The sequence below is a fragment of the Bos indicus genome, chromosome X (genome assembly GCF_029378745.1).
Source record: "Bos indicus isolate NIAB-ARS_2022 breed Sahiwal x Tharparkar chromosome X, NIAB-ARS_B.indTharparkar_mat_pri_1.0, whole genome shotgun sequence".
NCBI lineage: Eukaryota > Metazoa > Chordata > Mammalia > Artiodactyla > Bovidae > Bos > Bos indicus.
In genome coordinates this window covers 48,617,782-48,633,825 of record NC_091789.1, presented here as the reverse complement: position 1 = coordinate 48,633,825, position 16,044 = coordinate 48,617,782, and the positions used below count along the sequence as shown (strand labels likewise).

Sequence of the window (16,044 nt, the reverse complement as noted above, 5' to 3'; positions counted from 1 at the left end):
CAGTTGTTTTTGTAATGTCCCATCTCCCATTAGACTGTGAGATCCCTGAAGGCAGAGCTGTGGGTTTAACTCATAATTGTGTCCGGAAAAGCAGTGTCCATTGAATGGGCACTCGATGATTAGAATAGCCACACTGGAGCCTTTAGCGAAGTAGAGAAGTTGAAGATTTATTATTAATATTTCTAATAATATGATAAGAGCTCTTGTGCTTTACTCATATACATCAAAAGGTAAAAATATTGTTTGCACCTAAGCCAAAATATAGGTAAGAATACTGGCTGAACTTCTATTAGACAAGATATAAGGGCATCATGGCTAAAGTCTGAATTCTGGGTAATCTCCAAGAACTAGGAACAAAGTCATAATTTGTACATTTCATGAATTTGTAAGTTGTTTTTTCCTGAAATGGATACTAACGATAATAATATTTTATTTGTGGCTATTGGGACTCTAGACATCTAAATAAATTCAGTCTGTAAATGGGCTCTTTGGCTTTTGCTTTCTTTTTACTATAAATCAAAATTATGTACCGTGTTACATGCATTGCATATATATCAATTTCCAGATTTCCATTTTGCTTTGAGCTCAAATTCCCCTAGTTGTGGATACTCAGGTTTTCAGACTCCCTGCAAAGGAGTTTGCCTACTTGGGTCAATGCGGGAGAAAAAACTAATATCTTTGAGTCCTGGAGGAAACCATTCCAAGGGAAACAATGGTCTTGCCAGGTACTTTGGACCATATCATTTACAGACCTGGTTATTACCTTGTCCAACCATTCATCTTCAAGTCAGCCCACCTATGATGAGAGATCCTTTTGAAAGCCCTCCAGAGAATAATTATCTACAATCCTTTATTTCTAATTCCAGATTTTTACCCCTCTGAGCATTTGAAGCCCATTTACTTTCATTGTATAATAAAGGTTAAAAACCCTCCTCTGTAGAAACAGTTTCTCTGGAGGATGTAAATCACCCTTCTGACTTTTCTGCACTTTTAAGGTGTGCAAACATCTCTCCACTACTCTGACAAGAAGTGCTCAAGAATACTTAGAGAAAATTTTATGATTCCCACAGGTATGTGTGTCTTTGAATATATCCCATGATTTCTACCTGACCAGGTCCATATAGAAATACTTTGGTACTTTTGTTAAGTTGAAGCTTCTCCTTCTGGAGTATTCTTACATCCTGCCTTTATACTTCAGTTGGTACCTTTTCACCCATCCTTGATATTAATTATCATAGGCAGTAAAACATTTGTGTAATCTTAGCTTTATTGAATAAGTAAGTATGCATTACAGATAGATTGCAAGTCATTCTTGGTCCTGCAAAGAGACAGGCATTTATTGTGAGGCAAAATGAGAACATGAATCCATTGTTCTGCTACTGAAATACTTCTACTGACTGTCTTGGTATGGGCACAATCTCCCTCAGCATCCATTCAAATAGGCTTTCCTGTCACCTCTCCTTTCAGTTAAGGGATTCACGATATCTAAAATAAACTTATAAAGAACACTTCTGTATCAGAGGTAGCTTTATACCTACATTATTAATCATAGAAAATATTTGGTCAAAGACTCCATAAAAGGGGCAGAAAAGATACACCAGAGCTCATAGTTGGAACTAATTATTTTTTCAAGCTAATTTGCTGTAGTAAGAAAAGTATCAACTGAATTTTAGAATAGACTGTTCAGCCATTTAACATCAAAGCATGCAGTAGCCTGTGCATACAATGGCTTTTAGAGACAACACTGAATTGGACTTGAGCACCAAGGATGCATTTTAAAAAGTGAAAAGTACATTTATGTGCACTAACTAGTGTTGTGAGCTGAATGGTGACTCCCCAAAGATACGTCCACATCCCAATTCTTAGAACCTTTGATGTTAACTTATTTGGGAAAAGCGTCTTCACAGATGTAATTAAGTGAAGGATCTTGAGATGAGGAGATTATGTATAAGCTGATGGGCCTTAAATGCCTTCACAAGTATCTTTGTAAGAAAGTGGTAGAGGTAGATTAGATATACAGAGGGAAAGGTGATATGAAGATAGAGGAGAGAGAGGCTTGGTCACAAGTTAAGGAATGATGACAGTCACAAACTGAGAGAAGCAAGGAAGGTTTCTCCTAGAAGCTCCAGAGGGAGTACAGCCCTTGCCAAGACCTCAGTTTAGGACTTCTGGCCTCCCAAACAGTAAGAGAATAAATGCCTTGTTTTAAGTGATCACATTTGGAATACTCTGTTACAGCAACCACAGCAACAAAATACAGATTTGGGTACCAGGAAGTCAGGGACTGCTATAACAAATACTTAAAAATGTAGAAGTGGCTTTGGAATTACGTCATGTGTAGAGGTGGGAAGAATATTGATGTATATGATAGAAAAAGCATAGGTTGCTTTAAACAGACTGTTGGGAAGAATGTGAATGTTAAAGGTGCTTCTCATGAGGGCTCAGAAGGAGCTGAAGAACATTTTATTGAAAACTAGAGGAAAGGTGATCTTTATTATATACTGGCAAAAAAGCTTATCCAGATTGTCTCCAACCGTCTTGTGGAAAGTAGATCTGTAAGTGACAAATTTGGGTATTTAGCTGAGGAAATGTGAGAGCAAAGCATGGGAGGTATGGTCTAGATTTTTCTTGAGCTTATAGTAAAATATAAGAGAAAGGGATAAATTGAAGAAAGAACTGGTGAGCAGAAAGGAACCAGCACTTGATAATTCAGGAATTCTTTACCTATTCAGATTGCAAAAGATGCTAAAATGAAGAGATTCACTGTTAGGATAGCGGGCTCTGGAGATAAAGCCAAGACTAGGCAACCTTTGGCTGGTGCTGTAGAGATTAGGCATTGACTCACTGATCCACTCATTCATCTGGATAAAAGCCAGGAATAGAGGTGGCATTATCTGGCAAAGATCTGTGAGGACTCTCTTGCCTCTCTATTAAATCAATATGATATTCATAAGGAGCCCCAAAGTTTTTTTAAAAAGTTATACCAGTAGAAACAGTTCCATCTTGGCCTGAAAGGGACAGAGACAGGACAAAATGAGAGAAGGCTGTCAGACGACCAAAACTTTACAGGCAAGAAACAGGCTGATTAAGCTGTAACAGATACTACCCTTTGATAGAAAAGATCAACTCTAGGGCAGAGCTGCAGACCTAAAGGGTGCAACCCTGAGACAAGGAGGATTATTGTCAAGCCTTGAAACCTAAGGGGATTCTGAGAACAGAACTGAAGCTCAGGCACTTGGCTGAGGTCACAAGACATGGTGCTCAGACCTGTGTCCTGTGCTGTGCTTAGTTGCTCAGTCGTGTCTCACTCTTGGCGACCCCATGAACTGTAGCCCTGCAGGCTCCTCTGTCCATGGGATTCTCCAGGCAAGAATACTGGAGTGGGTTGCCATGCCCTCCTCCAGAAGATCTTCCCAACTAGGGAGCAACCTTTCCAACCCAGGTGTCCTGCATTTACCATCTGAGCCACCAGGGAAAGGGAGTCTGCCGGGCCAAATTCTGAAACTCATCAGGACAAGGAACTCATTTCTATGTTTGTTCCATTTTTTTCCTTTTGGAATAGGAATGTCTATAACTATTATCACATGCCTATCCTATTGCTGCATTTTGGAAGCAGGAGCCTTGTTGAGGTCATGTTTCACTGATTCACAGATGCAAAAAGGAATTTTGCCCTAGGGTTCTGACCTGTTGCTGATTTAGATGATCTAGATGAGATTTGGGACTTTTGAAATGATGATGTTTGGATGAGAGTTTAAACTTTAGGTTTGAGACTTTGGGGAATATTAGGGTAGGGTGAATATATTTTGCACAGGGGACAGACATAAATTTGGGGGTCCAGAAGGCAGACTGTAGTGGGCTAAAGGTCACCTCCAAAAAGATATGTCCATATTTTAATCCCCAGAACCTTTGAAGGTTACCTTATTTGGAATTAAATTTAGGCTCTTCATATGAAATTATCCTGGATTATCTCAGTGGGCTTGAAATTATAACAAAAGTGTCCTTATAAGAGAGCCATAGGGAGATTAAGTACACAGATCAGAAGGTAACATGAAGACAGAGCAGAGAGATGTGGCCATAACCCAAGGAATGCCAATAGCCACCCAAAGTTGGAAGAGACAAGGGAAAATTTTCCTCTAGAGCCTCTGGAGGGAGCATGGCCCTGGATTTTGGACATCTGGCCACAACAACCATGAGAGAATAAATTTTTGATATGTTAGGTCACCTAGTTTGTGGTAATTTATTACAGCAGCCAAAGGAAACTAATACAACTAGTAAACATTTTAAAGGGTTTTGCACTGAAGAAAATCTGTATAAATTGTGTGTGTATGTGCTTAGTCGCTCAGTCATGTCTGACTCTTTGCGACCCCCATGGACTGTAGCCCACCAGGCTCCTATGTCCATGGGATTTTCCAGGCAAGAACACTGGAGTGGGAAGCCATTGCCTTCTCCAGGGGAGCAGGAGAAATTGAACCCAGGTCTCCTGTACTGCAGGTGGATTCTTTACCATCAGAGCCACCTGGGAAGCTCAAAGACTGGTTTTGCTCTCAACCCCATGGACTGTAGCCCACCAGACTCCTCTGTCCATGGGATTCTCCAGGCAAGATTACTGGAATGCATAGCCATTCCCTTCTCCAGGAGATCTTTCTGACCCAGAGATGGAACCCATGTCTCTTGCACTGCAGGCAGATTCTTTATCATCTTAGCCACCAGGGAAGGTGCTTCTCAATTATGGCAGTAATAAACCCAATAAAAGATTTAGTATAATTTGACTCTATACACTCTGTACTAAAAATGTCATTATGCATTTTTTTCTGGTGATAATTTTCAACCCAAAACAAACTACAAATGGCTAGGGCAGGATCATTATAAATCTGGGAAGCAAACCCTTTAATTGAGTTATCAGAACTTCATGAAAGACCCTGAAAGGTCTCAATGTTTGTGAAAAGTGTGTAGGATTACTCTAAATACAAATATATAATTTATCAATAACTGTACTTTTTTTTCCCCACAAACTAAAAAATAAGGCAAGTTCACATCTGGAAAAGGTGATATGCAACAGTATTTCTACCTTGACTAGCTTGATAATATAGCATGGGAAATGTCCCGAAATATTAGTCAGGGTGAATGTTTCAAAATATCATTTTCCTACAGTCTGAAAAACTATCAAAAGACTCAAAGAAGCCATACAATGAAGATTTCAGAAAAGACTTTGTGAAGTTAAAAATATGTTAAGTATTTACATAAATTAGTAGAACCTAAGTGTTTGTTGTTGTTATTGTTACAAAACAGCATGTGAAATTGATATATCCCTTAAACTTCTTTGTGTGTGTGCATATGTGTGTGTCTTAAGACAGGATAAAATTGTAAAATCTCAGATTCTATTACTGTTTTTGATTTCTCTATTGTAGCATCTTCAGAGCTTTGCAAAGGATAAGACCTAAGTAAGAATGAACTGGAGGAAAAGGCAGCAGTTTGAATGACTATACATCTGTATAAAAGAAACTGTGAGCTATTGGTCACTTGTTTTCATTATCTCAGGTAGTGATTTGCCAAGCCAGTCATTTGTTCTTTCTGAATATCTATAATGTGCTTTAGAGGAAGTAGAAATAGGATTTTCTATATAAGAAATATACCTATAAGAAAACTTTCACAATAATCATAATCATCTGCATGGATTAGTCTTAAAATTATACTCCAGAGAAGTTATACTACATTCTTTCAATGCATTTTAAAAAGTAATAGACAAGTTAAGTATGACTTTTCCTCTCTCATCTATTTAAGAAAAATGTAGAGCCTGGTTTTTCCTCCTAGAGTTGTTTTGGCAGCATTTAAATGATTTGTTAATATAATAAGGTAAGTTAAGTATGATGATGATTGAGAAGTTCAGTTAGTCACTGGGATGTGGAATTATTGTAGCAGGATTATAAATATCTACACATATATAAAGTATATCATTTTTCTTCTTCAGATCACCACGGCAGAATGGGAAAGGGGGAGGAAAGAGGCAGATAAGACAATTGACGTATCAGAGAGTTTTATGCTGCCTCCTGCAGAGAGAAATCTTTTTCCTCTCAGGTCTCTTAGAACTCTATTCCCTGCCTTCAAGGGGGTCGTGGGAGTAAGAAGCAATAGAGAGAAGAAAGAAACCATGGAGAACAGGGATCAATATTTACCTTTAAAAATCTAAATAAAGGTAACAGAATTTGCAGGTTCAACTCTAGCATAAACATTAAAATGTGAGGTTTTTCTCAAAAATAGCCATACAAAGTATTTGTATAAAGTAGATATATGTGTATACTTATAAAATACCTCTTTAAATAAAGTTTAAATTACTTTCTCTAACCACTTCTGTTAAACTTTGGTTTATTTTTAGCAATGATAAGTGCCTGCAATATCATGCTGAAACTCTAGATTAATGTTAAGTTTAATTTCAGCCAAAGCAGATGAATCCATCAACTTTCACTTGAGATTAGATTCTAAATAACTTGAAGGGGATGAAGTAGTACATTTTCTGAGATTCCAAGATGGCTTCTTTTACAGAGTGTGCAATATCAGTGCCTTTCCAAACCATTAACACACATACTTTTCACTGGTCTTTTACTTTTCTATTTAACAGCAATCAGTAGACATTAATGAATTCTTTCTTTTCTCTTTTCTTCCTTTTTTTTGGGAGGGTGGTGTGTGACAAAATTTGAGTAACATTATACATTTTTGACAGACTGAATGGTTTTGAATGCCTTTAGAACTCTTCAATTTCTTACATTTTCCATCATCACCGTCAGGTCACACACAATAACAAATAATACACATCTTCACACTAAAATGAAATGCATGTTTTAAAATCCTGGCAATTGTGTTTGTGTTAGTATAACTGTGGGAGGAGTCTTGCAATAGCTTTATATATGCACATTATTTCATCCAGCTTAGCTTGATCTTTGCAGAAATGTACTTATTTCCTCTCCATCCCTTGAGAGTAGGTTTTGTTCTTCTCAAACTGTATGATTTTGTTTACTTAAATATTTTCTTATTCTTTGGCATCAGGAATCACTTAGATGAGATACCTCCATTGTGGCGAGACCGTGACCTTTCCAAAGGTACTCGTCTGTTGTCTGTAAGACAAAGAGAAAAGAGAACCAAAAACATGGTGAGCTTTAGATCTCAGCTATTGCATGATGTCAGGTTGAGAGAGGTTTTCAAACAGTCCTAAAAAATTAATTCAAATGAATATGTAAATAAGTAACATGAAGCTCAGATCTGAAGAGTTCATGCTGTAGCTCCCAGGCTGACTTCAAGAGTCTGAAATAGCATTAAATGACTTTTCTTGGTAAGTGAAATCAGAGTGATAAAAGCAATGGAAGAATTCTCTCAAGCACAGTCCCTTTGGAAATAGCAGGCGACAACAAAATTCCTTGGTAAAGATGTTAAATTGAAAGGATCTATGTACAGTGCCTTTTGTTGGAAAGCACTTCAATTCCCCAAGAGTTTTCAACCTGTATGTTGGCTACCTCTAGAGGACACCAGTGTGGGCAGAGCTGAAAAAGAGTTTTTTTTTTTTTTATTTTTTACAATGATTGCAATATGTGGCAATCAAATCAGCTACCAAGTCTTTGCTTGATTGTGTGATGTAAACAAATTCAATACATTATATAGTCATTATGGGAATGAATAATGAATAGGTCCCATTCCCCTCACCTATCACAGGAAAAATAATCACTGTAGAGAGAACTGTTGGCACAAAGCTTGGAAAGCAAAGTTTAAAAGCATTGAAAGTTGCTGAAAATAGTTTTAGCTTTAATAGGAAAAAGGTTTATAGCTCTGCATTGTGGTGATCACTACTATGTTATTATCACCTCTGTTTTATGCTCAGCTTAAATGCAATTGATGTGGGTGAAAATCCCCTTCTGACAGAAGCATAATATACTTAGATTCTCTATTTAGAATGAGACTAGGTTCCTAGAAATAATCACAACCACCAGCACTTACATAAATGCTAACACTTTACACTCGTTAATTTGCTAATTCATACAACATCCCCGGGAGGTAAACCCATTTCATTCTATCCTATTATCTCTGCTTTAGTGATGAAGGTTACACAGCAAATCAATGGTATGATGGGGCTTATAATGCAAAGTTAATGCCTAAATGACAAGGCTGCTTTATTCAGAGGTAGATGTTGGGGCCTCCCAAGCTCCTATTCATTTCCTCCCTAAGATGATGATCTCAGTCTCAGTTCAGTCTTTCAGTCTTGTCTGACTCTTTGCAACCCCATGGACTGCAGCACTCCAGGCCTCCCTGTCCATCACCCTAACTCCAGGAGTATACTCAAACTCATGTCCATTGAGTCATTGATGCCATCCAACTAACTCATCCTCTGTCATCCCCTTCACCTCCCACCTTCAATCTTTCCCACCATCAGGGTCCTTTCCAATGAGTCAGTTCTTCACATCAGGTGGCCAAAGTATTGGAGTTTCAGCTTCAGCATCAGTCCTTCCAATGAATATTCAGGACTGATTTCCTTTAGGATGGACTGGTTGGATCTCCTTGCAGTCCAAGGGACTCGCAAGAGTCTTCTCCAACACCACAGTTCAAAAGCATCAATTCTTCAGCGCTCAGCTTTCTTTATAGTCCAACTCTCACATCCATACATGACCACTGGAAAAACCATAGCTTTGACTAGATGGACCTCTGTTGGCAAAGTGATGTCTCTGCTTTTTAATATTCTGTCTAGGTTGGTCATAGCTTCTTTCCAGGGAGCAAGCGTCTTTTAATTTCATGGCTGTAGTTACCATCTGCAGTGATTTTGGAGCCAAAACCCAAAAAATAAAGTCTCTCACTGTTTCCCCATCTATTTGTGATGAAGTGATGGAACCAGATGCCATGATCTTAGTTTTCTGAATGTTGAGTTTTAAGCCAACTTTTTCACTTTCCTCTTTCACTTTCATCAAGAGGTTCTGTAGTTCTTTGCTTTCTGCCGTAAGGGTGGTGTCATCTGCATATCTGACGTTATTGATATTTCTCCCGGCAATCTTGATTTCAGCTTGTGCTTCTTCCAGCCCTGGAATATATCCTGCCTCTCCTATGGGGAGGATGGACTGTGAGAAATGTTGAGGTCTTGCCATGGAACTTTTCTCATCTGTGTTTCTTGATGAGAAACACATCATCAGCGTTTCTTGAGTGACTCCAGGTAGTCTGTGGTCAGTACATAGAGCAAAGATAACTGGCCGCAATGACCTTGGCCTCATTAATACCATGGTATGAGTGTACTGTCCTTTATCGAGCTCATCTTTGCATGAAATGTTCCTTTGGTATCTCTGATTTTCTTGAAGAGATCCCTAGTCTTTCCCATTCTGTTGTTTTCCTCTATTTCTTTGCATTGATCGCTGAAGAAGGCTTTCGTATCTCTTCTTGCTATTCTTTGGAACTCTGCATTCAGATGTTTATAGCTTTCCTTTTCTCCTTTGCTTTTTGCTTCTCTTCTTTTCACAGCTATTTGTAAGGCCTCCCCAGACAGCCATTTTGCTTTTTTGCATTTCTTTTCTATGGGAATGGTCTTGATCCCTGTCTCCTGTACAATGTCATGAACCTCATTCCATAGTTCATCAGGCACTCTATCTATCAGATCTAGGCCCTTATATCTGTTTCTCACTTCCACTGTATAATCATACAGTGGAAAAGATGAGCTCAATAAAGGACAGAAATGGTATGGACCTAACAGAAGCAGAAGATATTAAGAAGAGATGGCAAGAATACATAGAAGAACTGTACAAAAAAGACCTTCACGACCCAGATAATCACGATGGTGTGATCACTGACCTAGAGCCAGACATCCTGGAATGTGAAGTCAAGTGGGCCTTAGAAAACATCACTATGAACAAAGCTAGTGGAGGTGATGGAATTCCAGTTGAGCTACTCCAAATCCTGAAAGATGATACTGTAAAAGTGCTGCACTCAATATGCCAGCAAATTTGGAAAACTCAGCAGTGGCCACAGGACTGGAAAAGGTCAGTTTTCATTCCAATCCCAAAGAAAGGCAATGCCAAAGAATGCTCAAACTACCGCACAATTGCACTCATCTCACACGCTAGTAAAGTAATGCTTAAAATTCTCCAAGCCAGGCTTCAGCAATATGTGAACCGTGAACTTCCTGATGTTCAAGCTGGTTTTAGAAAAGGCAGAAGAACCAGAGATCAAGTTGCCAACATCCGCTGGATCATAGAAAAAGCAAGAGAGTTCCAGAAAAACATCTACTTCTGCTTTATTGACTATGCCAAAGCCTTTGACTGTATGGATCACAATAAACTGTGGAAAATTCTTCAACAGATGGGAATACCAGACCACCTGATCTGCCTCTTGAGAAATTTATATGCAGGTCAGGAAGCAACAGTTAGAACTGGTCATGGAACAACAGACTGGTTCCAAATAGGAAAAGGAATTCATCAAGGCTGTATATTGTCACCCTGTTTATTTAACTTATATGCAGAGTACATCATGAGAAATGCTGGACTGGAAGAAACACAAGCTGGAATCAAGATTGCCGGGAGAAATATCAATAACCTCAGATATGCAGATGACACCACCCTTATGGCAGAAAGTGAAAGAGGAACTCAAAAGCCTCTTGATAAAAGTGAAAGTGGAGAGTGAAAAAGTTGGCTTAAAGCTCAACATTCAGAAAACGAAGGTCATGGCATCCGGTCCCACCACTTCATGGGAAATAGATCGGGAAACAGTGGAAACAGTGTCAGACTTTATTTTTCTGGGCTCCAAAATCACTACAGATGGTGACTGCAGCCATGAAATTAAAAGACGCTTACTCCTTGGAAGGAAAGTTATGACCAACCTAGATAGCATATTCAAAAGCAGAGACATTACTATGCCAACAAAGGTTCATCTAGTCAAGGCTATGGTTTTTCCTGTGGTCATGTATGGATGTGAGAATTGGACTGTGAAGAAGGCTGAGCACCGAAGAATTGATGCTTTTGAACTGTGGTGTTGGAGAAGACTCTTGAGAGTCCCTTGGACTGCAAGGAGATCCAACCAGTCCATTGTGAAGGAGATCAGCCCTGGGATTTCTTTGGAGGGAATGATGCTGAAGCTGAAACTCCAGTACTTTGGCCACCTCATGCGAAGAGTTGACTCATTGGAAGAGACTCTGATGCTGGGAGTGATTGGGGGCAGGAAGAGAAGGGGACGACAGAGGATGAGATGGCTGGATGGCATCATTGACTCGATGGACGTGAGTCTGAGTGAACTCCGGGAGTTGGTGATGGACAGGGAGGCCTGGCGTGCTGCGATTCATGGGGTCGAAAAGAGTCTGACATGACTGAGTGACTTATCTGATCTGATCTGATCAGTGTACTGAGCCAAACAGCCATACGCTTAAAGTGCCTTATAATGCATTATTATCACTGAGAAGTGAGAAAGAAAGAGATATTTTTTCTATTCAGAGATATATCTGAGTGATGGATTATTTGGGTATCCTTTTAAAGATACCATTAAAAATTCCATTATTTAATTTGTGATAGCAATCACAATCCACTAAAACTGTAAAGATAACATTTTGAGATAAAGGGCTTATTACTTAGATGTCACTGATTCACATACAGGTTGGTTGGGGACTTTTTAGAAGACATTTACAAATGAGATTGTAATATGATGGTTACCATTGAATTGCTAGCATTTAAGTGCTCAGTGTTAAAGCTATCAGATATGAGAATGATGGTGGCATTCACAGAGGATTGTCCCAGCTGGAAAAAAGGCTTGTGCCTTGGTAATCCCACACACGAAGGTCAACTGGCATTCACGTTCACTCCAGGACTGCTATTGGTACCCCATACCACCGTTCACTGCCCACTGGATTCAAGAAAAGCACCACATGCAAAAACCTAGCCTTGCAGAAGTAAATGATGTCAGGATTCACATCAAACTGCAGCTTTATTGGTAGCATCTGATGTGAGAAAATAAACTTTCAAGTCAAAATGAACTGAGAAAAGGACATTAAAGCTTTTGGAAGGCAGGATAAACATTGGTTCACAGCCCAAATCCACTTCTTGGCATACACACAAGAGAATTATTCTACAGTTCTTCCCTTCCTTTCTCTTTATCTCCCTCTCTCCCTTCCTTCTCTGTCTCTGTCTCTCTTTAAATATTTTTGGTACTTAATTGGTCCCTATGTTTATGAGATAATTGTAAGTAGAAGCAATTCTGTAAAGGTCATTACTTGTATTTTTGAAATGTCAACCTCCAACATTGTTTATGAAAAAATGACTCTAGAAATAATGGCAGCAATGACTGATCTGGGTTTCTATGATTTATTTACAATTCTCTGTGTTTATGTTAAAACTATTCTAGGTACAAAATATACGTTTATACTCTAGACTTGTATGGATCAGTGCAGAAGTGTAATTTAGAGGATAATGTTATATATATATATATATATATATATATATATATATATATAATATGAATATATATCAATACAAATATTCATCTCTTTTCACATTCTAATAGCTTACAATCTAATGGTAGCAAATTTTCATACCTCGATTCATGTTTTCTTTGAGGCAAAGATTGAGAATCATCAAATTTTTATTTATTAAAAAAATTATTTATTTATTTGGCTGCATGGGATCTTCAGAGACCTATTTCCCTGAGCAGGGATTGAACCTGGGTCTCCTGCATTGGGAGCATGGAGTCTTGGCCACTGGACCACCAAGGAAGTTCCAAGAATCATTGAATTTTTTAAAAATACAACTAAATACTAATGAGTAATAGTGTTCTGATCCTTATGAGGTCAAGACACATACTTGGCATCAAATTTCTGAGAAAAGAGCAAATGCTAGTTATTACTGCTGTCAGAGGTGATGGAGTTATTTGGGTGATTGTGAGAGTGCCTGAATTTCCTATTTAGAAACATAGGTGAAGGAGGCAGGTGCCCGTGTGATATGATTTGAGAACTCCAGGAGACCCAGACTGAACCAAATTCACTTTTCAACCCAATCTTATTCTCCCAACACTACTAATACTAGAACTGTTTAGATGGAAAAAAAAAATAGGAGTCTCTCTTCCAGTCAATAGTTTAGAAAATATGTATTTACCTGCGGTGATGGGGAGGGCTTTGTTAATCAGTAGTGGTTTCCCTTTCCAATTTGCCTTGTTGTATTTTTGGAAATCAAAGAAAGGAAGATGGGGGGAAGCATCAATCTATGTGTGTTTACTTGTTGGGCATACTGTGCAATGAGATACAGGAAAACATTATATTAGAGGCTGAGGGAACATGATTTGTCATAATCTTCCTCTGTTTCCATTTTCTGAATGTACGAGGTAACATATGAATAAGCAAGCCTAGAGAATCTAATGTATCCTCATGGTCTAAGAATTCATTAAGGGATTCTATTGTTTGTAAACACAAAGATTAATGCTATATAGAACCTGAGATGTCAGTCCCAAGATGTACCCTCTAAATCCACCAGAGTTGGGCATGCATACACTATCAGATTCTTTTTGGTCACCAAAGGCTTGATGCCCCATGTGAAAGTGAAAAGATTCTATTTCTACAGAGAGTAACATAGTCATAGTATGAAACTGAGGAGAGGGACATAGTTATATGAAAATGTGCAGTCCATGGAGGAGAGGTGACCAAATCCAAAACAATATGCCAATCTGTCACAGAAAAGAAAATGTAAATACATGGCCCAGCTAAAACATGCTTCTGTACACTGTGAATATCAGGTTAACCAGCTCAAACCACTGTCAAGGCTTTCCCCACTGTTGTAAAAGTAAGAAGCTTTATGATTTTCTAAGCATAAATTGATTTGGCATTCATCTCAAAACCTTCCCAATGGAGTCCTGAGTGAATAGATTAAACCTGTTATTGTATTGCTCTAAAATTCATTCATGCAATCATTTATTAAACAACTATGTACAAAGTGCATCATTCATGAAATACCTGAATGTCACAAAATTTCAGATCCATATCCACATCTACACTGCTAATTTCCTTCCTACTGAAAACTTTGTCAGGTGAAATAACTGAGGAATAACCTTATCATAAATCTTAAAAAAAAAAAAAATGTGGTGTGAGACAGACCAAAGGACTCAAGCTTGTAGTATGTAACCGAGAAACGTTTAATCACTCCTCTACCACAGTGAGTGTATGCCAAAGGTAGAGGGCTGTGTGTTGTATATTGCATGAGCAGGTCCACTTGAGATTGAAAACCTGTGATAAAAAGACTTGTCCATTATTCATTCCCCCCCAGGTTAGGTATCCACCTGTTGTCTATGGAAGAACTGGTGCTTCATAGACATGTTAGATGTATTGACATGACTTACTCAAACACAATGCAACTATACCCTCCCAATAGGGTAACATAAAATAAGTGTGCCTGGCATACACTGCACATTGTCACATTGTGTGGCGAAACATCCCATTTTAATGCTAATTAGCTGCCTAGAAAACAAAGTAAAAGAAAGCCTCTACACTTTATTGTGAGCTTTCTTTTCTCCAAAACTCTTCAAAAATGATGGTGTGGCAGATTTATCATCAATGGATAGGCATTGTTTCCAGCAAAAAAAAAAAAAAAAAAAGCAAACAGAGGATGGGTTTTGTGCAGCTCAGGCTAAGAAAACCAAGAAAACTTTAGGTTGCCTTGTGTATGTGTTATTCTCTCAGTCGTGTCTGACTCTTTATGACCCCATGGACTGTAGCCCCACCAGGCTTCTCTATCCATGGAATTCTCCAGACAATAATACTGGAGTAGGTTGTGCTCCCTTCTCCAGGGTTAGGTCACCTTAGGAAATGTCTATTGAAGTAGCTATTCACATGCCAAATACTGATGAAAGATTATTTTAGACTGTTATACTGAAATCATCTCATACGAATTTACATCTTTTTTTCCCCTCTGTACCATGATTTCAAAACTGTTGCTTTTTTCTCCCCCTTTGTTTTTGAGGATCCTGACTTGATACAGTTTCTCACTCACTACAAACAACTGGAAGGAAGGTGGCACCTGAATTAGGTTTGGGCCTAATCTCCTAGTGGACAGCCAGTTTCTCCATTCATTGACCAGATTCGTTCTCTTCATTTACCAGAATAGTGTCTTTTAAAAAAACATGTTGAGCTTAAACTATATATGCAATTTGGTGTTCTACTTTTTTCATTTAACATTTTATTGTATAATAGAAATTTTGTATGTCATTAAACTTCTGAAACATGATACTGAAAATAAAATTTTTAATGGCTACATACTCTTCTTTCTATATAAATATGCCACAATTTGGTTAACCATTTCTCTACTGTTGGGCATTCAGGCTGCTTCCATTTTTTTTCTATTATAAAAAGCCTTGCAATGAACATCCTTATAGTTTATATTTTATTTTATACACATCATGTATAGAAGTAGCATTGTTAAGTATGCAAAATTAAGTCCAAATCGTATTCCAGAATAGTTGTATTAATTTAAATCCAATTGGCAGTAAGTAAATTAATTTGTCTTATCTCATTGTTAGGCATTAATCTCTTGACAATGTGCTAATGTGAAAAGCATATGATTGCCTCTTTTTGCCCTTCTTCAAATTCTAGCAAAGCAGAAATTTTCAAATGCTATTATCCATTTATATTTCTTCCTTTAAATGCTGATCATATCCCTTACCCAATAATTTATTAGGGTCTTAGTTTTGCTTTGTTTTTATTTTGAACTCTACATTTTAAAGATAGATAGTAACCAACTGAAATATTTTCCTTAGTTTGTTGATTGCCTGTTATTTGGTTCATGTTGTTGGCTTTCAAGAACATATGGTTTCATTTTTATTATTTGTATGTAGTGAAATCAGTCAGTCTTTTACATTGTGATCCATTCTTTTATTGTTAAGCTGAGAAAGTCTTTCTCTAGGCAGAGACATTTGATAAACATTCAACTGTATCTTTTATTGTCCTTTAAGGTTTGATTTTTTAAAAAACATTTATTTAAATGATTTAGAATTTTTGTTGTACAATATCAGGTAAGCTTCCACATTGCTTGCTTGCTTTTTTCCTTGCAAAGAGGAAGC

At 37.9% G+C, this 16,044-nt stretch overlaps 1 protein-coding gene across 3 annotated transcripts in view; it reads right to left on the bottom strand.

Moving 5' to 3' along the window:
- Window positions 1-1,245: 1,245 nt before the first annotated feature.
- Window positions 1,246-16,044, bottom strand: part of DIAPH2 (diaphanous related formin 2) — a 984,078-nt gene continuing 969,279 nt past the window's right edge. For all 3 annotated transcript variants that reach the window (XM_070783973.1, XM_070783972.1, XM_070783974.1), the window contains one exon: window positions 1,246-7,109. In XM_070783973.1, coding sequence (XP_070640074.1) covers window positions 7,045-7,109 — 65 coding nt within the window. In that variant the 3' untranslated portion in view covers window positions 1,246-7,044. The remainder of the gene's footprint in view (window positions 7,110-16,044) is intronic.